At 45.4% G+C, this 25,313-nt stretch overlaps 3 protein-coding genes across 3 annotated transcripts; all 3 read left to right on the forward strand.

The window, feature by feature from the left end:
• The first annotated feature begins 5,276 nt into the window (after positions 1-5,276).
• Positions 5,277-8,766, forward strand: LOC125545302 (laccase-7-like). Its single transcript, XM_048709202.1, has 6 exons — positions 5,277-5,592; positions 6,002-6,153; positions 6,810-7,054; positions 7,182-7,304; positions 7,392-8,300; positions 8,386-8,766. Exons 1-6 carry the CDS (start codon positions 5,506-5,508, stop codon positions 8,514-8,516), a joined length of 1,647 nt encoding a protein of 548 aa, XP_048565159.1. The 5' UTR covers positions 5,277-5,505; the 3' UTR covers positions 8,517-8,766.
• A 5,314-nt stretch (positions 8,767-14,080) lies between these two features.
• LOC125548826 (laccase-8-like) lies at positions 14,081-16,604 on the forward strand. The gene is made up of 6 exons (XM_048712362.1): positions 14,081-14,227; positions 14,408-14,559; positions 14,684-14,931; positions 15,011-15,133; positions 15,241-16,155; positions 16,251-16,604. The coding sequence occupies exons 1-6, from the start codon at positions 14,141-14,143 to the stop codon at positions 16,379-16,381; spliced, it is 1,656 nt and encodes a 551-aa protein (XP_048568319.1). The 5' UTR covers positions 14,081-14,140; the 3' UTR covers positions 16,382-16,604.
• A 7,469-nt stretch (positions 16,605-24,073) lies between these two features.
• Positions 24,074-25,002, forward strand: LOC125545303 (heme-binding-like protein At3g10130, chloroplastic). Its single transcript, XM_048709203.1, has one exon. It carries the CDS (start codon positions 24,195-24,197, stop codon positions 24,870-24,872), a length of 678 nt encoding a protein of 225 aa, XP_048565160.1. The 5' UTR covers positions 24,074-24,194; the 3' UTR covers positions 24,873-25,002.
• The last annotated feature ends 311 nt before the right edge of the window (positions 25,003-25,313 follow it).

Below are 25,313 nucleotides of genomic sequence, written 5' to 3' on the forward strand. Positions count from 1 at the left end.
ATCAACACCATAGCCTCTCCGATGAAGTGTGAGTAGTTTACCTCAGACCTTCGGGTCCATAGTTATTAGCTAGATGGCTTCTTATCTCTTTTTGGATCTCAATACAATGTTCTCCCCCTCTCTTGTGGAGATCTATTCGATGTAATCTTCTTTTTGCGGTGTGTTTGTTGAGATCGATGAATTGTGGGTTTATGATCAAGATTATCTATGAACAATATTTGAATCTTCTCTGAATTCTTTTATGTATGATTGGTTATCTTTGCAAGTCTCTTCCAATTATCAGTTTGGTTTGACCTACTAGATTGATCATTCTTGCAATGGGAGAAGTGCTTAGCTTTGGGTTCAATCTTGCGGTGTCCTTTCCCAGTGACAGTAGGGGCAGCAAGGCACGTATTGTATTGTTGCCATCGAGGATAACAAGATGGTTTTTTATCATATTGCATGAATTTATCCCTCTGCATCATGTCATCTTGCTTAAGGCGTTACTCTGTTTTCATGAACTTAATACTCTAGATGCATGCTGGATAGCGGTCGATGAGTGGAGTAATAGTAGTAGATGCAGGCAGGAGTCGGTCTACTTGTCTCAGACGTGATGCCTATATACATGATCATACCTAGATATTCTCATAACTATGCTCAATTCTGTCAATTGCTCAACAGTAATTCGTTCACCCACCGTAAAATACTTATGCTCTTGAGAGAAACCACTAGTGAAACCTATGGCCCCCGGGTCTATCTCATCATATTAATCTTCCAATACTTAGTTATTTCCTTTGCTTTTTTACTTTGCTTTTATTTTACTTTGCATCTTTATCATAAAAATACCAAAAATATTATCTTATCATATCTATCAGATCTCACTCTCATAAGTGACCGTGAAGGGATTGACAACCCCTTATCGGTTGGTTGCGAGGAGTTATTTGTTTTGTGCAGGTACTAGGGACGCGCGCGCAACCTCCTACTGGATTGATACCTTGGTTCTCAAAAACTGAGGGAAATACCTACGCTACTTTGCTGCATCATCCTTTCCTCTTTGAGGAAATCCAACGCAGTACTCAAGAGGTAGCAGTTACTATCCTTTTTCCACACTTGTGCTTCAAAGTAGCACCATGATCTTCATGACAGAGAGTCTCTTATTTTGTCACTTTCATATACTAGTGGGAATTTTTCATTAAAGGACTTGGCTTGTATATTCCAATGATGGGCTTCCTCAAATGCCCTAGTTCTTCGTGATCAAGTGAGTTGGATGCACACCCACTTAGTTTCTTTGATGAGCTTTCATATATTTATAGCTCTAGTGCATCCGTTGCATGGCAATCCCTACTCCTTGCATTGACATCAATCGGTGGGCATCTCCATAGCCCATTGATTAGCCGCGTCAATGTGAGACTTTCTCCCTTTTTGTCTTCTCACACAACCTCAATCATCATATTCTATTCCACCCATAGTGCTATGTCCATGGCTCGCGCTCATATATTGTGTAAAAGTTGAAAGAGTTTGAAAAGGCTAAGTATGAAACAATTGCTTGGCTTGTCATCGGGGTTGTGCATGATGAGAGAATTTTGTGTGACGAAAATGAAGCATGGCCAGACTATATGACTTTATAGGGATAAGTTTTCTTTGGCTATGGTATTTTGATAAAACATAATTACTTGATTAGCATACTTGGAGTATTATTATTTTTAAGTCAACAATAAACTTTTATCTTGAATCTTTCGGATCTGAACATTCATGTCACAATAGAGAAAAATACATTGAAGAATACTCTAGAAAGCATTCCACATCAAAAAATTTGTTTTTATCATTTACCTACTTGATGACGAGCAGGAATTAAGCTTGGGGATGCTGATACGTCTCCAACGTATCTATAATTTTTGATTGTTCCATGCTATTATATTATATGCTTTGGATGTTAATGGGCTTTATTTTACACTTTTATATTATTTTTGAGACTAACCTATTAACCGGAGGCCAAGCCCAAATTGTTGTTTTTTTGCCTATTTCAGTGTTTCGCAGAAAAGAATATCAAAAGGAGTCCAAACGGAATGAAACCTTCGGGAGCGTGATTTTTGGAACAAACGTGACCCAGAGGACTTGGAGTGGATGTCAAGCAATCAACGAGGCGGCCACGAGGCGGGGGGGAGGGGCGCCCTCCCCCCTCGTGGCTCAACCGACCTACTTCTTCCTCCTATATATATGTTCACATACCCCGAAAACATCCAGGAGCACCACGAAACCCTATTTCCACCGCCGCAACCTTCTGTACCCAAGAGATCCCATCTTGGGGCCTTTTTCCGGAGCTCCGCCAGAGAGGGCATTGATCACGGAGGGCCTCTACCTCAACTCCATGGCCCCTCCGATGATGTGTGAGTAGTCTACCTCAGACCTTCGGGTCCATAATTATTAGCTAGGTGGCTTCTTCTCTCTCTTTGGTCTTAATACAAAGTTCTCCTCGATTCTCTTGGAGATCTATTCGATGTAACTTTTTTTGCGGTGTGTTTATCGAGATCCAATGAATTGTAGGTTTATGATCAAGACTATCTATGAACAATATTTGAATCTTCTCTGAATTTTTTTATATATGATTGGTTATCTTTGCAAGTCTCTTCGAATTATCAGTTTGGTTTGGCCTACTAGATTGATCTTTCTTGCAATGGGAGAAGTGCTTAGCTTTGGGTTCAATCTTGCGGTGCTCGATCCCAATGACAGAAAGGAAAACGACACGTATTGTATTGTTGCCATCGAGGATAAAAAGATGGGGTTTATATCATATTGCATGAGTTTATCCCTCTACATCAAGTCATCTTGCTTAAAGCGTTACTCTGTTCTTATGAACTTAATACTCTAGATGCATGCTGGATAGCAGTCGATGTGTAGAGTAATAGTAGTAGATGCAGGCATGAGTCGGTCTACTTGTCACGGACATGATGCCTATATACATGATCATACCTAGATATTCTCATAATTATTCACTTTTCTATCAATGGCTCAATAGTAATTTGTTCACTCACCGTAATACTTATGCTATGTTCTAGTCGGTCTACTTGTCTCGGACGTGATGTCTATATACATGATAATATCTAGATATTCTCATAATTATTCACTTTTCTATCAATTGCTCGACAGTAATTTGTTCACCCACCGTAATACTTATGCTATCTTGAGAGAAGCTACTAGTGAAACCTATAGCCCCCGGGTCTATTCTCCATCATACAAGTTTTCAATCTATTTTATTTTGCAATCCTTACTTTCAATCTATATCATAAAAATACCAAAAATATTTATCTTATTATCATTATTTCTATCAGATCTCATTTTTGCAAGTGGCCGTGAAGGGATTGACAACCACTTTATCGCGTTGGTTGCGAGGTTTTTATTTGTTTGTGCAGGTACGAGGTGACTCGCGCGTGGTCTCCTACTGGATTGATACCTTGGTTATCAAAAACTGAGGGAAATACTTACGCTGCTTTGCTGCATCATACTTTCCTCTTTAAGAAAAAACCAACGCATGCTCAAGAGGTAGCAGGGAGGCGGGTGTCTGCTAAGCGGTCTGGGTCTCCTCCATGACCAGCGCTGCTAGCTAGCTTAAGGAGGTGGCGAGTAGGGAAGGAGGGCACACCGCCGGCCGGAGCAAGCTGCGCACAAGCCCGTCATGCGGCTACAGGAAAAGACCGGCGCCTAAGGGAGGAAGATAATAAACAGACTCATTGACATGTGGGACCCACGCCTCCTCTGCCACGTCATTTGCCACATCAGTCGGTCAAAGTTTTTGGTCTTCGCCATGTCAGCCTGACAGTGGGCCCTACCTGTCGGTTTCACTGTTTTCGCGACCAAATTCGAGCATCAGTGCTCCACGTTACGTATTAGGCTCATTTTCGATGGTTTTTTGTGTCCTGGTTCAAATGTGGTATCAAGTTGTTACCCTAGTCTCAAGCGTGGTGGTTTTGCGTAAATAACTCGCAAGTTGGGGATGATCGAATCGGTGCATCTATATATGCACTATGAACTATATTCTATCGCTACACTATTGTGCCACATGTTTTGGGACTTTGCCAGAAGCAATCGCCCACCACTCCTGTGGTCCGTAAACCAACATCAGACGATCTCCCTTCCCGCCGGTCCAGGCAACGCCGGCCTTGCTGACACTGCGGGTGGATAGCCTCCGCATTAGGTGAGCCGTCCCCGTCGCGTCCACGCCTCCAGAATCAAAACGGCTCTTCCGCTGCTGGGACCTCCGAATGCTCCCGGCCCGGCCCGGCGTACATGCAAAAAAACGAAAAACCTAGCTAGGTCTCCACAAGATAAACACCATATGTGCGTTCCCCATGAGCTCCTGCCCCTATGCATGTACATCAGCGCGTTATCCCGTCAAGATAGGCTTGCGCGATCAACCCGCCACATGATGGCTTTGCCCTCCAAACCCATCTTCAGGTCCCTTTCCCCTCCGGTGTCATCTTATGCTGGATGCGCCGCTTGCTTATCTACACGGTTGGACGACCGTTGTTCGGTTATGCGTGCGTGCGTCCAATTAGGGTTGGGCGTGTTCCTGCATGCAGCCCCACAGGGGATTTTGCTGGTTCAGAAAGGCATAACTTGTGGGCATACTCCTCCATTTTTGTCCGCTGCCGACGTGTTAAGCGCATCCGGCGGAATGTGTGTCAATGCAAGTGCTCTCTGGATTCGGCCATTTGGGGACCAAACCGCCTCCTGGCATAGATAATTGAGCGTCGGACCGAATTATTGTTTAGATGATGATAACAACTTCAAACCCCTCAGTGGCTAAGCTGCTAGTTCAGGTGCGGATGGGATACTCGGGCTTGTACGCTACTACACCTCAGCTTTGAGAGATACTTTTATTGACACAAATGAGGGATCAGCAGGGACACTTTGAGACATGTGATTAGTCCATTTTGGAATGCAGAAATTTTTTCCCATCCAATTATTTAGCTAACATGACAGTTCGTCAGAAAACAATATATCCGGCGCCCAAAAGTAAAACTCCTGATTGCATCCGATGAAAACGGCATTTTTCGCCGACGCGTCGCCATATGCCAGCCGGGAAAGATGATTCGACGGTGCTCCTCGGATATAGACCAGCCCAGGATTGATTTCGGCAGTGCAAATCAAAGCCATCCACGAAGGAGCTAATTAGTCAGAGGCTGGTCGACAGGCCGAGTGGCATGAAAACCTCCCCATCAGACCCACCGGGACACCTAGATTACGAGCGTGTGAGCGCGCGACATCGCTAGAAGCTTTACGTCGCGTCGCCCGAATTTTAATGGGAAAAGAGGGGGGCAAATATGCCAGTCGGACTGAGCTACAAGTGATTCCTCCCGGAGGAGGAGCCCAAAAGCATCGCTATAGTATATATACCTATCGTGTTTCTTGGAAGACTTGAGCGATACAAGTTGCCTGGCCCAAGATCGCCAAAGAAAGATTTGCCTTTCCCTCTCTCTGACACCGCCGCTGGTGAATCGTCTTCAACCTCGGTCTTCTTCCTCTTCCATGGCGCAGCTTTTGTGGCTGGCGCTCGGGGTTCTTCTTCTGGCCAGCTCCGTGGCCGACGCGGCGACTGCCAACTACACCTTCACAGTACTTCTCTCTACCTTCTGTCCGTCCATGCATAAGAGCTTTTATTCATTCAGTTCATCTCAAGTTCATAGATAGAAGTTTTCGCAATATAGGAGAACTAGAGAAACTTCGCCGTGTCCATACGTATATGCTCACATACGCCGGCTAGCGGCAACTTACATGCTTGACTTACAATGGCTATTAAGATTTCCGAGTCAACTTATATGTTCAGAAAACAGAGAATGGATAGCCGATAGACCTGAAAATGTAGATAAAGTTGATAGTTTATGTAGGATAGTTGATAGTTCTGTAGGAGAGTTCTATACCTGTTTTTCATGTATATGCCGCAAAATCTTCTGCTTCGCAATCGTGCATACAGTCCTACAAACCCTTGTCTGACGCCGTTGTTCCTCTGCAATGCTGCCACCAGGTACAGAGCATGAAAATCAACCAGCTGTGCAACAGCACGGACATCATCGCGGTGAACGGCCAGCTGCCAGGCCCGACGATAGACGTGTTCGAGGGCGACGAGGTCGTCGTCGACGTGATCAACGCGTCGCCGTACAACTTAACCATCCACTGGTAAAATCCTTACACCCCAGCTACAGAAAACTTTCAGTCTCTGAAACTCTGTTCTTCGAAAAACATAGAGCCAACATAGAGCCGTTTGCAACCGTTCCAACGGCGGCGTGGGGCACAAGCTGTGTGTCATCTAGCCTCTCTTGTTTTTGAATCAAGGTGGCATCTACCTAGTTCGCAGGACTGTTGAGGTGTCAGCCTGACAGGCAGTTTAGTTTCTCGGATTAGTTTGTCTGACTATCTTAGCGCCCGTGTGGCCGTGTGCCCATATCTCTAAGCCGAAAGGGAAGGTTCTGAAAATGACGCCCTACCTTCCGAGGCACCGCCGTTCACTGTAGGCGACCTCATCTGAACACCCTCCAAGTGTGCTCACCGCAGTGTTCAGACGGCCAAGTCTCGTTATCAGTACAAGTTTTTTTTGCAAATGTCGCCAATAGTACTACAAGTTTACAACAAAATGTAGACAAAAGGATCACACAAAAAACAGCTAAACTTACCGGCCACTGTACAAGACAAACATTCAAACATATTTGTTTATGTCTTTCACGCTGTCTTTTTCCCTCTGGCAAGGACAAGTGTGGTCGGCACTTGAGTCTGCCGCCATGTGTTATCATTGGTGTGGTGCTGGGGATTTGAATTTAACTGATCTTTGGCGGCAGGCACGGCATTCTGCAGAAGCTGACGCCGTGGGCGGACGGGCCGAGCATGGTGACGCAGTGCCCGATCCAGCCCAACGGCACCTACACGTACCGGTTCAACGTGACGGGGCACGAGGGCACGCTGTGGTGGCACGCGCACTCCTCCTTCCTCCGCGCCACCGTGTACGGGCCCCTCATCATCCGCCCCCGCAACGGCACCGCCTACCCCTTCCCGGCGCCGGACCAAGAGGTCCCCGTCGTACTTGGTATAATCATAATCAATCACCAACAGATCCCATTCCTGTCCATTGTCTGATAGTTCTATATTGATGGATGGATGGATGGGGAGGTTTTAATTTGGCATATCCTGGTTGTGGATGAGGGTCGGGACAGGCGAGTGGTGGAGCCAGAATGTCGTCGACGTCGAGAAGGACGCCGTCATGGCCGGCCAGCTGCCCAGCCACTCCGACGCCTTCACCATCAACGGCCTCACCGGCCAGCTCTACCAGTGCGCAAGTATGTATTACCGTCAGTTCTGTAACTTCAGGTGAAATTTACAGCTGATGGTGATGTGTGACATGATTCATTTGGTTCGTACGATAGATGAGACGTTCACGGCGGTGGTGCAGCCGAACACGACGGTGCTGCTCCGGGTGATCAACGCGGCGCTCAACACGCACCTCTTCTTCAAGGTGGCTGGCCACAACTTCACGGTGGTGGCCGTGGACGCGTGCTACACCGCCAACTACACCACGGACACGCTGGTGCTGGCGCCGGGGAACACCGTGGACGCGCTCGTCTACACGGCCGCCGCGCCGGGGAGCTACTACATGGCGGTGGAGCCGCACCACACGCTGTCGCCCGCGGCCACCACGGACGCCTCGGACAGCGGCTCCCTCGCCACGGGCATCCTGCTCTACAACGGCACGTCGGCCACGGCCACGCCCGCCATGCCGGCCATGCCCAACAACTCGGACTCGACGGCGGCCAACGACTTCTACTCCGGGCTGCGGGGCGTTCCCGCGGCCGTGCCGTCGCCGGTGGACGTGAACATGACCATCCAGCTGGGGCTGGGCCAGCTGCCGTGCGACGCGGCCCAGACCAACTGCTCCGTGAACGCGTTCGCGGCGGCCATGAACGGCGTGTCGTTCCGGCTGCCGACGCAGATGTCGCTCCTGGAGGCGCAGTTCGGCAACGCGTCCGGGGTGTACACGGCCGACTTCCCCGACGGCGTGCCGCCCAACGGCACGGCCATGGTGGAGGGCACCAAGGTGAGGAGCCTGCCGTACAACTCGACGGTGGAGGTCGTGCTGCAGAACCCGATGGCGTTCCCGTCGGAGAGCCACCCGATCCACCTCCACGGCTTCAACTTCTTCGTGCTGGCGCAGGGGCTGGGCACCTTCGCCCCCGGCAACGCCAGCGCCTACAACCTGGTCGACCCCGTGGCCCGCAACACCATCGCCGTGCCCGCCGGGGGCTGGGCCGTCATCCGCTTCGTCGCCAATAACCCAGGTACTTTCTCCGTCCCTCTATTTCAGCCCAAACTATATGGGCCTTGATTCTAACAGTGTTAATGATTTGGTGTTTGGGCTTGCAGGCATGTGGTTCTTCCACTGCCACCTGGACGCGCACGTCCCGATGGGGCTCGGGATGGTGTTCGCGGTGGGGAACGGGACGACGGCCGACTCCATGCTGCCGCCGCCGCCGGCGGATCTGCCCGTGTGCTAGGGCACGCACGCAAGTTTCTGGCGCGATTTCACCATGATCTTGCGTGCAAATTTACAGAATTATTTGTTCTTTGCGTGTGTGAAAAAACGCGAGGGGCGACGGATCGGATTGTATACGTGTGCAGGGCCGTTGGTTGATTTGCCGCGCGTGTCTACGGTGAACGTGTGCATGAATTGGGTTTGGTGTAACAACGTTCTCTTTCTTTGGTGTAAATACCAATGATTATTCAATTTCAGAGGTTCTTTTCCTACTGAAGGTGTAGATACTATATACACATGATGGTTGCATACCGTGCTGGTCGGAGTGCATGCATGACGTTCTCTTCCTTTGGTGTAAATATATGCCGACGATTGAACTTCAGAGGTTCGTATCCTTCTGACGGTGTATGTAGATACTTACAGGATTGCATATTGTACTGATTGGAGTGCATGACGTTGGCGATCTTTGAATTTCAATACGTTGATTGAACCAGAGAGTATCTATTATCTACTCCCTCCGTTCTTAAATGTAAGTCTTTTTAGATATTTCAAATGAACTACAACATACGAATGTATGTAGACATATTTTAGAGTGTGGATTCACTCATTTTGCTTTGTATGTAGGCACTTATTGGAATCTTTAAAAAAGACTTATATTTAGGAACGAAGGGAGTAGCGAGCTGGATGAGATGCTACACATGCATCGGCAGATTGGCTGCTTGGCTTGCCTGGAGGGCAACAACTTGAATGAGAGTTCGTCACCAAAGGACAAAGTCGTGTTAGTGACGACTTTGCTGCCGACTTGCCTCATGTTTCTTTCAGCAAAGTGCCGTCGTCGGTAACGCGTTGCGCTGTTCATGCAGTAACCATCCACGCGGGTTTCCTAGGCTATAGGCTGCATTGGCCTTGACGTCTTGTGAATACAAATCATCAATACGATGTTGACAGAATACTAGTATGAGAATATATAACAGAGTATTCGCTCTCGGCTCATTCAATTTAGGATATTTAAATCACTTTAGTGATCTAAAAGATCTTATATTAGTTTATATAGGAAAGAATAGAAAGGATCAAAAGTGAATACCAGTAGCTTCCTTCTTTTTGCGGGTTAACACCAGTAGCTTCCTAAGGCTGCGTGTAAACGGAAGTATCATATATTAGTATCATGCATGATACTAGTGTATGATACTATTTTCATAATGCGTGGTATTATTAGCGAACCAACCTGTGGTTGAATGGTTAGAGGAACAGTGGTATAGTTGGCATGCATGATACTGCTTTTTTTTGGCAACATTTAATATGATACCACCTCCTTTTTTTGCTCATTTAATTGTGTGACACGTGATTAAAAATAAAAAGTCTAGTTGGCATTCATGATACCGCTTATGATACTCCCATTACGACTAGCCTAACGCACGCGTGCATACACAGAAAAAGAGAGAGTGTCAATACCATACTAGCATTGTGGTACAATAACAATATATAAGATGTCTACATACAAATACTGAAGTTCCCTACAATCTGATGCTCCTCGTGCACCCTCCTAAATTGTTATTTGAATGGTCATTAATATTTAAATAAGTTTGGTACTATCAACATGAAATTAGTTAGCATCCGTTATATTCAAGTCCAAATACAACCTATACTTAAAGAAATAAAAAACATAAACCGATTTCTTTGAAAAGGAAACAAAAAATATAGAAGGGAAAGTAAAAGGATACCATGGTTTAGGGAACTCTATGTTTTTACAGCCAAGTTTAGGTCGCCTTTTTAGTTATCTTTTCGCGCAAATCTTGATTCACTATGATGAAATTGCGTTGTCAATTGCTTTTTTTTAGGGAAGAAGAGAAATCACCACGAAGGTGTGAAAACCGTATGCACTTGTCCTCCTTTGATAAATTATAGTTTTGTCATGTCCCTAGAAAGTAGAAACTTGTGAACCAAGGTTTGCTTGGATGACAAGCTCTCCATCCCCGGCCAACATGTTTGGGTTTGACTCTGTAGTTGCAACCTCCGTTCCACGCCCCATTTGTTTATGAAAAAAGTGCCAAGGGCCTTACCTTCTAGGAATGTTCCATTTGTTTTCTTGTGGGTAATCAAATTGAAGTTACAATACTACGTTTACTCAAAAAAAACTACAACACCATTTATTCTACTATGTTATAGTACAGAGGTTGACTAGGCGATAACACCTCTATAACTTTAATATCCTGTTGTGTTTGTTAGTTTGTATGTACCTGCAGTAACATCCTTTGAGTCATTTCAAGACCTGGTCATCTTGCCAGTTGTCACTTTGTTGGCATCATTTTGTCACTAATTTAACCATATAAAAATATTCAGAATATAATCTAAACAACCATTCATTCTAAGAAAATACTTGTTCTTTTACATGGCGTATTGACCGTATTTTCGCATGAAAATTTGTAGACCAATATGTTTGAACGTGAATACAAATTTATTAACTTTTTTTAGAATCATTCAAGATGAACTAGTACATACACATTTGAAACTCAAGCACCCACCTTACATGTACATTTGCTTTTCTCAAAAAGAACATCACCCTTCCATTCACAATAACAGAAGGGCCTTCCGTCTCAGCAAAAAAGGACATTCCATAATAAAAAAACATTATTGATTGTAAACCAAACATAAACATAACTACATCGTACTTTGTTCTCCCTAAACACAATCATGTTATATGCTTTGTTGAAACTAAATATGATATACAAAATAAAGATGATATACACCAGGTTTCTTTTTGACTTTCCTTATTGCAGAAAAGTATAGCAAAGACTAAAACATACCTTCATTTGTTCTTTTCCACAAGTTTACCCGTAACAAGTGGCCGAGAGGAGAATTTCTCAGTACCGACGAAATCAACTTTGTGGATCTAATTTCGACCCCAAGTTACCGAGGTCATGCAAAGATACAATTTGAATTAAAGAGCTTGTATTTCTTCCGTGTCACAATCTAAGTTGTCCAGTGCATTGACATGATCTTTAATTAACACGATAGTTTCGAACAAACATAAATATAAGTTATGTTGGTTTACATGGTCTTCGAGTTCCCTAGTTCATTAACATAATTTAAGTGTTTCAACCCTTTTTATAAACAAAAGATACAATCTGAAATCATATTCTACAATGGACCGTGCTAGTAACACGAACAAGACTATCAATTTTGATTATTTTTTTATATTAGTAGTGTTAGCATACATTTTTATCTAGTCTTACACGTAAATAAAGATACATTCAAGAAGCAGAGTAGAGTGCACTTTTGTTTTGGTTCTAGTTCTACATATACAAGATGACGTTATAATAATGACAAACACTAAATTAGCTAAAATGGTTCGCCTATAGTATGTGTCCTAACATTAACCGAATGGTACACATAAGGTCCCAATATGTATCTAAGGTGTATCATATGCATCAAATATAAGACGTGATTCTTCAAATAATCTATGTTTTTGTAAACTGTAAGGGTTAAATATAGATTTACATGTAGTGAACTACCATTTAATATGTTTTCGTGAGAGAAATCACTTTCCTTGGTTTACGATAAGGGTGTCTTCTGTCTTTATTCCTTATAAATTGGCCTTAAGGTCTATCGACCTCGTCTGATATAACAAACCAAAAGTCCTACAATATAAGACCTCCCTTGGATCTTAAGATGGGCTTATACAATAATGGGGCAACCACCTATTCAATAGAGGAACTCACCTATGAGTGAAAAGATGCCGCTACAATACATATAGTGTATTATATTCTCTTCTGGCTTGGCCATAGCACAAATGCCCAGTCTTTGCAAAATTGGCTTAAAAACCTTCTCACAATGTTTGTGGCCAAACCTTAGGGATTGTTTTTTTTTGCTTGAGACCCAATTTTTCACATATTGGGGACACCCTAAGAGTCCTATCTATAATAATATAGGATATAATTATCTCTTTCACATTATTTGCCTTGTTCTGGAGTGGCTTCTTATGCTACTATACTTGTTTCTAAGGATGGGGGTGCATGGATCCCTCAATTGTTATGGCGTACATGGCACTTGTGCAATGAGACATGGCGCGTGGGAAAGGAGATGCTTCACAATAACTACTGGTCGTCACCCCGAAATCTTAAAGTTGGTGCAATAGTAGATATCAAATGGAAAATTCCACACAAAAAATATATCAAAAGGAAAAAAGATTAGTGTTGAAGAGGCATGTGGTGGTCATGTTTGTACAATTGAGATAGAGTATGGGAATGCCCGCCGGACAGCTAGGCAAAGCTTAATATTAACCATATTGATTTTGGTTGGTGCTTTATATATAGAGCGGGGCGAAAGCCTATTTCGAGAGAGTTTTGTCTAGGAAACATGCAAAGCTTGGGCATGCTTGTTTGGAATTGGCAAGGTGATGTTCTCTCCTATCCTATTGGCGCTTCATTTGCCAATGCTCATGTGTGCAAGAGATAGAGATCCTAGCATGTGCTGAAGGAATTTCCCTGGTGACATATTGAGTGTGGATGCCTGTTGTTGTGGAATCCGACCGCGTCAGTGACTAGACAATTCTTTGAGATCACCATCGAGAGGCACGGTATTCGATTTCCTTGTTACCAGATTTTCGAATCCACGAGGCTAAACGCGAGTGTAACTTAGTTGCTCACGAGCTTGCCCACTTTGCGTGTGGGAATGTGAACTCGACAGTGGCATTTGGATGCACTTGCATGTATCATAGATCAACTTAAACTGCGATGTAATGATGTTATGACATACGAATAAAATTCTATTTACCAAAAAAAATTAGGGTTGCACATCAACATTTTGTGGGCGAATATCACGTGAAACCACACATTAGGTTCTACCATGCTACCATCTCATGGTAGCACTTCTAAAAGGTTTTGAAAATCTCTGATTTTCTTTGTGCGAATGTTGACATGATATATGTCTACAATCAAAGAGAATTTCGAATCCATATTTGATATAACAGAGAGAAACAAAAAAAGACAAAGTTGTAGACACTATTCACATTTGGATCCCAACATTTAATTAGGTGTTGTGTTTAAGATACAACTGACGTCTATGTTCTGCGGTTTGGGTAAACCACACGATGATAAGACTTGTTTTCTGGAGGCAATATAAAATGGTCATGATTAAGTCAAATCGCGCAGAATACATAGGGAGGTGACGGCTACTCTTGAGCATTTGAAATCGTCACGTAATAAGAAGAAATCTTTCTCGGCATCAATCCATTGCCCCCTCATTCTTTGAGAGCCTGCTACGGAGGGTTGACCTTGGAGCTACGCCGTTTGTATTTAGTGTAAATTTCCTTGTGAAGTAGTCTGGAACACAAATTGCAGCCGCTATCAACAAAATGACGGGTACTTCCGCGATTAAGCTACGTCCGACCAGGTGCAAGCCACGGTTATTATATGTCGTCGTCGCAGTCGGATTACATCGTTAACGCGAGCTCACACGCCAAGAGGATCATTGGATCGATGATCGTCGGTTGCAAGACTTGTTCCATTGCCGATTAGTTCCGCAAACGATAAGTACGTACGTACGTGTAGATAACAAGTGGCTATATCTCTATATATAGAAGGACGACCAAGCTTACAGTTTTGTAGTTTGCTAACTGATCTTGCTTGCTGCTCAGGAGTTGGGGTGATGGAGGGAGCAGCCATGCTCGTGCCGCTCTTGCTGGCTCTCTGCGCGGCCATGGCGAGCGCCGCAGTCGTGGAGCACAACTTCACTGTAAATTTCCTGCACCCTTTCTTGATATCATTATCATCTGCAGTTTTCAAGCCTTAGTTCAACCGCATATTTAGTTGTGTAGTAAGTCGTTCCACTAGTAGCATATTCATGTGCCCAACCATGGCGATGTTCCATCTTTGTAACTTGTGTGTGTACCGATGCATGTACGGCAACACGTAGGTGGGCGGCATGAACATCTCCCAGCTCTGCATGGACAGCGTGATCTACACGGCCAACGAGCAGATGCCCGGGCCGACCATCGAGGCCACCGAGGGCGACACGGTGGTCGTCCACGTCGTGAATGATTCGCCGTACCCATTATCACTCCACTGGTAACGATTCACTAGCACATGGTTTTACATCCGTTTAAGCGATAAGTAATATGAATCGAAGGGAGCACTTCTTTATGTTTCACGATGTACGTCGAACTTACGGATGGCCATCATCGTTGCAAAGGCACGGCATATTTCAGCTGCTGAGCGGGTGGGCCGACGGGGCTCACATGATCACGGAGTGCCCCATCCAGCCCGCCGGCAACTTCACGTACCGCTTCAACATCACCGGGCAGGAGGGCACCCTGTGGTGGCACGCCCACTCCTCGCTCCTCCGCGCCACCGTCTACGGCGCGCTCATCATAAAGCCCAGGAATGGCACCGACGGCTACCCTTACGCAGCACCATACGGCGAAATTCCAATCATACTAGGTATACATACATACGCGTGTTAACGTACACTGCAAACATACATGTTGCAAGTCTTCACATGCAATTCTTTCTTTGGCAGGCGAGTGGTGGAACAAAAACGTGGACGACGTGGAGAAAGACGCGCACCTGACCGGCCTAGGGCCGGAGGTGTCGGACGCGCTCACCATCAACGGCAAGCCGGGAGACCAGACCCCCTGCAGAGGTACGTACAACCCAATTTACAAGTGAAAATGCTTCCATAATCGCGTCGAATCACAGCAATATATGCGACTGAAAATTTGCCTTTGTGTATATTTTGAACAAAACTAGGTGCTGGTATCTTCAAAGTGGAGGTGGAATACAACCAGACGTACCTCCTCCGCATCATCAACGCCGCAGTCAATGTCGAGCTCTTCTTCAAGGTGGCCGGCCACAACTTCACCGTGGTCGCCATCGACGCGAGCTACACCGAGCAGTACGCCACCGACGTCATCGTCATCGCGCCGGGCCAGACGGTGGACGCGCTCATGGCCACCTCGGCGGCGCCGGGCGGCCGGTACTACATGGCGGCCAACGTGCTCGAGAGCAAGACCGTCCAGATCCGGTTCAACAACGGCACCGTCACCGGCATCGTGACGTACACGGGAGCGGCCAACGGCACGGCCCCCTCCATGCCGGCCATGCCCGCCCCCACCGACGTGGTCACCGCCGGCAGGTTCTACTGGTCTCTGAGGGGCCTCGTCCGGCCGGTCGACCCGCCGTTGCCAACGACGGTGGACCACAGCATGCTGGTGGAGTTCGGGGTGGACCAGGCGCCGTGCGCGCCGGACCAGACGAGGTGCGGGGGGTTCGCGCTGGTTGCGTTCATGAACAGGAACTCGTTCCAGTTCCCGAGGAACGCGTCGCTCCTGCAGGCGTCCTTCGACGGCGTCCCGGGCGTGTACACGGAGGACTTCCCGAGCTCCCCGCCGCCGCTGCCGGGGATCCGGAAGGCCACGTCGGTGAAGAGGCTCAACTACAGCGACGTGGTGGAGGTGGTGCTGCAGAGTGCAGCGTACAGCAGCGCCCTCGGCACGGAGAACCACCCGATCCACCTGCACGGCTTCAACTTCTTCGTGCTCGCGCAGGGGCTGGGGCGCTTCGACCCCAACGCCACGTTCAACCTCGTGAACCCGCGCGTGCGCAACACCGTCATCGTGCCCGGCGGCGGGTGGACCGTCATACGGTTCGTGGCCAACAATCCAGGTGAGTTTATGTGAAATTAGTTGTCTGTTTCATATGCTTTGATGCTAGCCTCGGACTGTGTATGTTAAGTTGTTAACCTATCGCCATGGCTGTAGGTATGTGGTTCATGCACTGTCACTTGGACGCGCACCTGCCGTTGGGGCTGGCAATGGTGTTCGAGGTGCTCAATGGTGCGGCCCCGAATATCCTTCCTCCGCCTCCCGAGGACTTTCCCAAGTGCTACTGAAGCAACATCTACACAATGCTTGACAAGTTCGTCGACAGAGAAGTGAGATATTGTATGGGACACCTGACGTGCCCATATGTACCACAAGTATAATGTACTACCAGACACGGATTTATTTCATTATCTTCTTTGCGTTCATGTTTGATTTGATACTTGTTTCCAAGGTGGCTTAGTCAATTGTTCTAAGCTTTCGGTTCTGAATAAAGCTACAAAATTATGTCTACTGCGTAGTCACCACCCAAGTTTTTCTTCTTCTTTAAAAATAGCAAATGCTATCTATTGTTCGAAGAAATTTAGAACAAGCCTTTCAGAAAATGGAGAAGGGGGGAGGACAAGAACGGATCTTATACCCTTTCCAGCCTCACAAAGGCTTTCGCCCGTCCAAAGAAGACCTCCACCTCAGCGCCTGATAGACGCGAGAGCTACATCTCGCATTCAGCGAGACGTATGGATCTCTCGTTGAAGCCTCTGGAGTAATCGGGGTAGTCTCGCATTCAGCGAGAGATCTCTAGAGTAATCGGGGTAGTCTCGCATTCAGTGAGAGATCTCTAGAGTAATCGGGTCAGCCCATTAGCGTTTTTTTTAGAAAAACTGAGTAAAAGGGAGCGCGTGGGGGGGTCGGACCTGGGACCTCCTCGCAGCTTCGTCACACTAATAGCCACTGAGTTCGTGTCAAATTACGTGGGCAACCTACTAGAAGGAAAAGAGCTCGTTATACACTTTTTTTTCCTTTTTTCTCCATTTTCTTCTGTTTTATTCGGTTGTCTTCAGTACCTTTTTTGTTTTCTTTTCTTTCTTATCTTTTTTCTTCTCCGCTTTTTTGTCATTTTTTTTACATTTATTTCTTCTGTTTTCAATGGTTTTTTTCTGTTTTGTTTTGTTTCTTTTCTTTTTTCTTCCTCGTTTTGTTTGTTTTCATTATTTCTACACTTGTTTATTTGATTTTATATTCATTTTACAATTTCTTTGGTTTATTGTGTTTCTATTTCAGTTTTCTTTGTTTCTTTTGTTTTTCATTCTACATTTTGTGTATATATCAACAACATTTTTCTAATACACGTTTAACATTTTCCAATACAAATTTAATATTTTATTAATACATGGTCAACAATTTTCCATAAACATTTTAAACATTTTTCAAATGTTTGATTAACATTTTCCAAAAGCAAAATTAGGATTTTTTGAACATACAGTCAACATTTTTGGCTATACACACTTTACACTTTGTCAAATGCTTGATTAACATTTTTCAAATGTAAGATTAACATTTTTCAATACATTGTCAACATTTTTTCTATGCATATTCAACATTTTCACAAATGCTTGATTAATATTTTCTGAATGCAATATTAAAAACAAATTGAACACGTGGTCAAAAAAATTCTGTACACATTAAACATTCTCCAAATGATTGATTAACATTTTTCAAATATTTTTTTAACATTTTTAAAATGCTTGATTAACATTTTTTATACAATATAAAAAATCATCATTTTTAATACATGGTTAATATTGTTTCTATACACATTTAACATTTGTCAAATGCTTGAGCAACATTTTACAAATACTTGTTCAACATTTTTTCCAAATGCTTGATTAACATGTTTATACATAATGAAAAAATTAATCAGCTCTTAAGACATGGTCAACATTTTTTATATACACATTTAACATTTTTCAAATGCTTGATCAACATTTTTCAAATATTGTCCAACATTTTTTTCAAATACTTGGTTAATATTTTTATAACATGTTAAAAAAATCATAATTTTTAATACATGGTCAACATTTTTGGATGCACACTTAACATTTTTCAAATGCTTGATCTACATTTTCAAATACTTGTTCGAAAAAATTCAAATGCTTGATTAATTTTTTTCGAATACATGATTAATTTTATCCACCTATTTAAAACATTTTTTGTATACGTGATAAACATTTCTTCTATACACATTTAACTTTTTTTCAAATGCTTGGTCAACATTTACCAAATGTTTGTTATAGAGTGTTTTTTGTAATATATATTTTTAATATTTTAACGTATAAAAATATATAAAAAGTGAAGCAAAAAATGAAACAAAAAACGTAAGGAAAAACAGAAAAAAAAGACGCTCGGCTTGCCTCGGTCCTTGGTCGGCCCATCTCAGTCTCCCCTTGAGCGTGGATTCCTATGAAATTACTAGTTGAGAAGTACTCGTTGCAAAGATCACTCCAACTCCCTTGGTTGCGACAAGTGGCGCACATATAGCGCGTCACTTGTCGCAAGCGCGTCACTTGTCGCAACCTGGAGTTTTCCTTTTTTTTTATCCGTTTATTCAAAACGTTTTTTCTCTCAAACCATGCGTTTAAATCTCGAACCGCTTTCACTGTTGGATTCCTCTCCTCGAGATTTTCAAAACTAGATTCCATGTTGATAGGTTTTGATGAACTTTTTTTTACGAAAATAATCGGACGAAAAAACCAAACCGGGAGCACGGGCTTTTTCCCTTTCCAAAAGAGGCACGCCCGTGCATCTTACGAAATCACAACTGTGACTCTCACGGAAGCAAAACTGTGAGTCTCGCGGAAGGAAAAAAAGAAAACATGTTTTTTTTCGTTTCCGTGGAGGCACGGCCATGACTCTCGTGAAAGCACAACCGTGCCTCTTGCGGAAGCATAACCGTGAGTCTGTGACTCTCGTGAAAGAAAAAAAAACAAAAATGCGTTTTTCCCTTTCCGTGACTCCCGCGAAAGCACAATCGTACCCCTTGCGGAAGCAAAACCGTAACTCTCGCAAAAGGAAAAAAATAGAAAACACATTTTTTTTCTTTTCGAGAGGTATGGTCGTAACTCTCGCGAGAAGACAACCGTGTCTCTCACGGAAGCAAAACTGTGACTCTCGCAAAAGAAAAAAACAGAAACACGTTTTTTTTCGTTTCTGAGAGGCACGGCTGTGGCTCTCACTAAAGCACAACCGTGCCTCTCGCGGAAGCAAAACCGTGACTCTCGCGAAAGGAAAAAAAAATAGAAGACGCATTTTTTCCGTTTCCGAGAGGTACGGCCGTGACTCTCCCGGAAGTAAAAAAAATAGAAAACGCCTTTTTCCATTTCCGAGAGGCACGGCCATGACTCTCGTGAAAGCACATCCGTGCCTCTCGCGGAAGCAAAACCGTGACTCTCGCGAAAGGAAGAAAAAACAGAAAATATGTTTTTTTCGTTTTCGAGAGGCACGTCCATGGCTCTCGCGAAAGCAAAGTCGTGCCTCTTACAGAAGCAAAACCGTGACTTTCACGGAAAAAAAGAAAACGCATTTTTTTACGCAAAAGGAAGACCGGTGGAAAACCAAAACGTTGAAAAAACCAGAAAAAATCATTTAAAAAGCCGAGAACGCGTGCGAAAAAATAAAAATACAAAATCGGGAGCGTGCAGAACGTGACATGTGATGAATGGCTAAGAGCACGCCAAGTGGCGCTGATCGTTGGGAGGCTCCCGAAGGATCACTCGTTAACTAGTTGCTCTCGAGTTCCTGGGAGCTTCTATTCAGCGTGTTAAGCACCAGGAATGGCGCCATCCCTCGTGGACCAGCCCATGTGCTCAACCGTTGACTTTCGAGGGAAAAAATAAACAAAAATCGGAAAAAATGATAAAGGCTGTGAATCAATAAATGTTCATGGATTTTGGAAAAAATTCATGAATTTAAAAAAAGTTTATTGGTTTGAGAAGTTCATCAAATTTGAAAAATAGTTCATTGATTTGGAAAAAAAATCATGGATTTTGAAAACAAAAGTTCATTGAATTTGAAAAAAGTTGATCTAATTTGAAAAAAGGTTCATACATTAAATACAAATATCAGCAATTTTGAGCAAAAAGTTCATCGATATGAATAAAAACTCGAATTTGAATAAAGTTCATCATAAAAAGAAAAAAGGAAAGAACAAAGAACAAAAGATATAACTAAACACGTCTCCTTATTTGGCCATGTGGTTACCACAGCGCTCGTCGAGACTTGAGGTCGTGTGTTCGACTCACTCCTCGAGCATTTTTTGAAGATTTAATTTAAAACACTGAAAAAAATACTAGATGGGCTGACTCAGCACGGGGACGCTTCAGGCGTCCTTTTGTAAAATATACAGTAACGGGCGCCTGAAGCTCCAAATATTGCCAGGGTTCCTACACTCTCGCCTTCAGCGAGAATGGAATATAGGGGGGCCCAGATAGAGGATTCAGCCCCGCGGGCCCAACAAGGCGAGCAGTTCGCTCACGATGCGCAGGTTCTCCCGTTTTCTAGTGGACTGAAAAAAATACTAGATGGGCTGGCTCAGCGCGGGGACGCTTCAGGCGTCCTTTTGTAAAATATACAGTAACGGGCGCCTGAAGCTCCAAATATTGCCAGGGTTCCTACACTCTCGCCTTCAGCGAGAATGGAATATAGGAGGGCCCCCAGATAGAGGATTCAGCCCCGCGGGCCCAACAACAAGGCGAGCAGTTCGCTCACGATGCGCAGGTTCTCCCGTTTTCTAGTGGACTGAAAAAAAATACTAGATGGGCTGGCTCAGCGCGGGGACGCTTCAGGCGTCCTTTTGTAAAATATACAGTAACGGGCGCCTGAAGCTCCAAATATTGCCAGGGTTCCTACACTCTCGCCTTCAGCGAGAATGGAATATAGGAGGGCCCCCAGATAGAGGATTCAGCCCCGCGGGCCCAACAACAAGGCGAGCAGTTCGCTCACGATGCGCAGGTTCTCCCGTTTTCTAGTGGACTGAAAAAAAATACTAGATGGGCTGGCTCAGCGCGGGGACGCTTCAGGCGTCCTTTTGTAAAATATACAGTAACGGGCGCCTGAAGCTCCAAATATTGCCAGGGTTCCTACACTCTCGCCTTCAGCGAGAATGGAATATAGGGGGGCCCCAGATAGAGGATTCAGCCCCGCGGGCCCAACAACAAGGCGAGCAGTTCGCTCACGATGCGCAGGTTCTCCCGTTTTCTAGTGGCCTGGTTCGCAGTTGACTGGTCACAGTCGACCATTGACTTTTCGAGAAAGTATGTTTTTCGAAAGCAGAATTCTTAAAAAATGTTCATGGATTTGGATATGTTCACAAATTTTTTAAAAACCATGGGTTCAAAAATAGTTTATGGGTTTGAAAAAAGTTCACGAGTTCAAAAAAAATTAACAAATGAAAAAGTCCATGAGTAAAAAAAATCTCAAATTAAAAAAAGTTCATGAATTTGAAAAAAAATCAAATATTCCTTTTTTGGATTTAAAAAAAATCATGCATTTTAAAAAAGTCCACACATTTGGAAAAGAAAAAGGAAAAGGAAAATGAAAAATAAATAAACAGAAAACCAAAAAATGAGTGGGTTAATCAACAAGTGTAATGCTTCCTGATGCCTTATTAGTGCTCAACCCAAGAAATATTTGAAATAGCTTTATGCGTGAGAATTTTTATAAATCACCCTTTAAAGTTATGTATGGTCATAGTCCTAGATACTTTGAAGTTTGTTTCTTTTGATACTGTAGCTCCTGCTGATATCCCATGATGGTTGGAATACAGAGAAGTGGTTAATCAGTCTACCAGGTAACAGTGGCGGAGACAGGGGGACCAGCAGGGGCCCTGCCCCCCCCCCCCCCTAACATCTCATATTTGCTGCTAATCATCTAATGAACAGTGCACAATTAGTGAGTTTTTTGCTGCTAAAAACAGACTTCTAGTGATTTGGCCCTCCCCAACCTGTTCTAACAGCCCTCGCCCCCCTGAAAATTTTTTCCTGGCTCCGCCACTGCCAGGTAACATCTCTCGAGAACTGAACAAAGAATGAAACTCAACAAAGAATGAAGAATCAAGCTCACAAGCATAGAACTGAGAGGGTTTTGCCACGGGAGAGAAAGTTCTTGAAACTTCAGCCATATGTGCAAACTGCAGTAGAACACACAATTAATAAAAAGTTTTTTTAATTCTCTTTTCTTATTACCGAGTGAATTGGAGAACTTGCTTACATAACGCATCTCCCAGTAGTCAGTATGGTTCATCCTGTTGTCCATATTTTGCATCTCAAGAAGTGTGTGAAACCACCTTATCAGGTACACAAGAATTTTCCTTTGTTTAATTCTTCTCTTTGAGTGTTTGTCAAGGTTTTGCAACAACGTGTGCGTCTTGCAGGGGACCAGACCATTGCTCAAGTGTTGGAATGGAATGATTCACCTCTTGATGCAGCTACGGGGAGGACTTGGCTGAGCTCAAGCAAAGGTTTCCCAGGGTGCCGTCTTGGGGACAAGTCACAACTCAAGATGGGGGGATGCTTGCAGCTCAAGCTATAGGAAGAGCAATGACAAGCGGAAAGAGAAAGCTTCAACTTGTGGGCCTCGAGATCGTCCACTTGACAAGCCAGGCTACCCCAATGGTGTGGAGACCTGAACTGGGCCCGTTAAGGGTGTGTAACATGTTCGACTGCTTAGCTGTATAGTTTCTGCTTTGTTCCACTCTTACTTGGCCAGGAGGAAAGAAAGGTTCTGGCCTGGATTCGAATGTCAAACTCGTTGTAATCCAGACTCGCTGTGAGGGTGGATGAGAGGATAATTCAGAGAGAACCACCATTTCCAGTCGCTCATTCAAAAGTAAGAGAGAGCTTAGGGGCCGTTTGGATCGTGGTCGATGGCTACCACGCCAAAATCTTGGCGTTGACTGGCTGCATGGGTGGATGTTTGGATCATGGCCCAGCTTCCGTTGCCCCGCCAATATCTTGGTAGCCTAGTTCAGAATCAACACCCACGCGCGGGCGAGATGCGGGCGGCCGATTGCTCCATCAAAATTTTGGCCCTCCCTTGATCTGGCGTGGCCGTACTGGGCGTAATCCAAACAACCCCTTAATCCTTATAGCAGCCTCCACCCTTGCTTCGTAAGCATATACTGATTACTAAACAACTAGAGGTCTCTGAAAGCCCATGCCACCAGCACACTTCGGGTACCGCTATGCCTAGCCACTTTGTCTAATGCACCTTTCGCTTGTGCCCATCTTCTCCCCACCAAAACCGTGCCACAACGTTCGCAATCTCTTGGTGCACTTCCATATTAACAACTTTTCCTTTTTTGAAACAGAGACATTGACAACTTGAAACAACTCATAGAATAAGTTGAGATAGCTTAACATATTGATTTTTAATCAAGACTTTTCATGACTGCTTATCTTTGTATACATAACTGGTGTCGTAATTTTGTGATGTGTTTTATAGTTTCACCGTTGGATTTAGGCCCCGTTCGGGAATACTCCGCTCCACGTTCCGCTCCGGGAGCGGACGGAGCTGCAGTATGAAATCTGGGAGCGAGCAAACTGCCGCTCCGCAAAATCTAGGAGCTGCTGAATTCCCGAACGGGGCCTTAAACTTTAGAGGCTGAATATTCGGCGGTCCACTAATTGCACCGGTGTTCTGGCTGGTATGAAGAGGTGTATTTGCCGTTTGCTCCAATTTCTTGCAAGTCGACGTTCAGCCCTCCCCTCTTCGTCGGAACATGGCGTGCAAGTCAAAGCCGGCCAGCGGAACTTTCTCTCCAAGCCAAAAACGGAAGGAAGAAGAAAGGAGAAGGAACGTGCGTACAAGACGAAAATTCCTCAAACAATGTGCCGAAATCGAAAACGCCTCCGTGGAGCAACGCGCGCCGCAGCTCACGCACCATACCTCGTCCACTCGTCCGAATCTCTCGCTGGTTCTTAAGCCCCAGCGCCGCCGAGCCAAATCAACATTCACCCAACGAAGCTCAGAGACCTCTGTTGAGCGCTCCATCGAACAAGCCTCGCCGCCCCTGTTGGCTGTTGCCATTCGCCGCGACCGGCGCCGGCCATGGGTCTGGCGATGGGCAAGCTGATGCTGGGGAAGATCATCGTGGAGACGCCCAAGCACGAGGTGCTCCACGCCGGCGACGGCTACGAGATCCGCAAGTACCCGCCGTGCGTCGCCGCCGAGGTGACCTACGACCCCAAGGAGATGAAAGGCGACCGCGACGGCGGGTTCCAGGTCCTCGCCAACTACATCGGCGCCTTCGGCAAGCCGCAGAACACCAAGCCGGAGGCCATCGCCATGACGGCGCCGGTCATCACCTCCTCCGGCGGTGGCGGCGAGGCCGAGCCGATCGCCATGACGGCGCCCGTGATCACCTCCTCCGAGCCGGAGCCGGTGGCGATGACGGTGCCGGTCCTCACGGCCGAGGGCCGCGAGGAGCACGCGGGCAAGGTGACGATGAAGTTCCTGCTGCCGTCCAAGTACGCCAAGGCGGAGGAGGCGCCGCGGCCGACGGACGAGCGGGTGGTGCTGCGGGAGGTGGGGGAGCGCAAGTACGCCGTGGTGAGGTTCAGCGGCCTGGCCGGGGAGAAGGTGGTGGCGGAGAAGGCGGAGGGGCTCAAGGCCGCGCTGGAGAAGGACGGGCACGCCGTCACGGGCCCCTTCGTGCTCTCCCGCTACAACCCGCCGTGGACGCTCCCGCCGCTGCGCACCAACGAGGTCATGTTCCCCGTCGAGTGATCGATCGTCCGGCCAGCCGGCCGCCTTATGTATGCAGCTACCGTGTGCTAGTATCTCATTAGCTTTGTAGCCTTTCCATTCTGTTTAAGCACAATAAATAATCGAATGGTCTGCTGAATGTTGATATTGACATGGCCCTGGACGAACTGACGAAGACCTATATTTATCACTGCAAAGCGGCAACACCTCAGACACCACAACTCGTTAACTAAATTGGATTCAGAAACTCTCAAACTCACGTGTCCGTGCTACTTCCTCAAACAGTGGATTGGCGTAGCAGAGTTCTGCCGCCTCGCACAAGAAGGAAACAGAGTACTCTGCTATGCTCAATAGACTGCTCATTTTTGTTCTTCTGCCAAATCCAAAAAATGAGAGCAAACTATATGACTTTGCTGGGAGAGTAAACATAGTACTCCCTCTGTAAACTAAACGCTCTTATAT

Source organism: Triticum urartu, chromosome 3, assembly GCF_003073215.2.
Source record: "Triticum urartu cultivar G1812 chromosome 3, Tu2.1, whole genome shotgun sequence".
Lineage (NCBI taxonomy): Eukaryota > Viridiplantae > Streptophyta > Magnoliopsida > Poales > Poaceae > Triticum > Triticum urartu.

What these genes read in the sequence shown, in the direction of transcription:
- LOC125545302 (XM_048709202.1), top strand. Translation starts at nt 5,506, where the DNA reads ATGGCGCAGCTTTTGTGGCTGGCGCTCGGGGTTCTTCTTCTGGCCAGC. An exon ending in TACAACTTAACCATCCACTG is followed by an intron (nt 6,154 to 6,809) that starts GTAAAATCCTTA and finishes CTTTGGCGGCAG; the next exon opens with GCACGGCATTCTGCAGAAGC. An exon ending in AGAGGTCCCCGTCGTACTTG is followed by an intron (nt 7,055 to 7,181) that starts GTATAATCATAA and finishes GGGTCGGGACAG; the next exon opens with GCGAGTGGTGGAGCCAGAAT.
- LOC125548826 (XM_048712362.1), top strand. Translation starts at nt 14,141, where the DNA reads ATGGAGGGAGCAGCCATGCTCGTGCCGCTCTTGCTGGCTCTCTGCGCG. An exon ending in TACCCATTATCACTCCACTG is followed by an intron (nt 14,560 to 14,683) that starts GTAACGATTCAC and finishes ATCGTTGCAAAG; the next exon opens with GCACGGCATATTTCAGCTGC. An exon ending in CGAAATTCCAATCATACTAG is followed by an intron (nt 14,932 to 15,010) that starts GTATACATACAT and finishes TTTCTTTGGCAG; the next exon opens with GCGAGTGGTGGAACAAAAAC.
- LOC125545303 (XM_048709203.1), top strand. Translation starts at nt 24,195, where the DNA reads ATGGGTCTGGCGATGGGCAAGCTGATGCTGGGGAAGATCATCGTGGAG.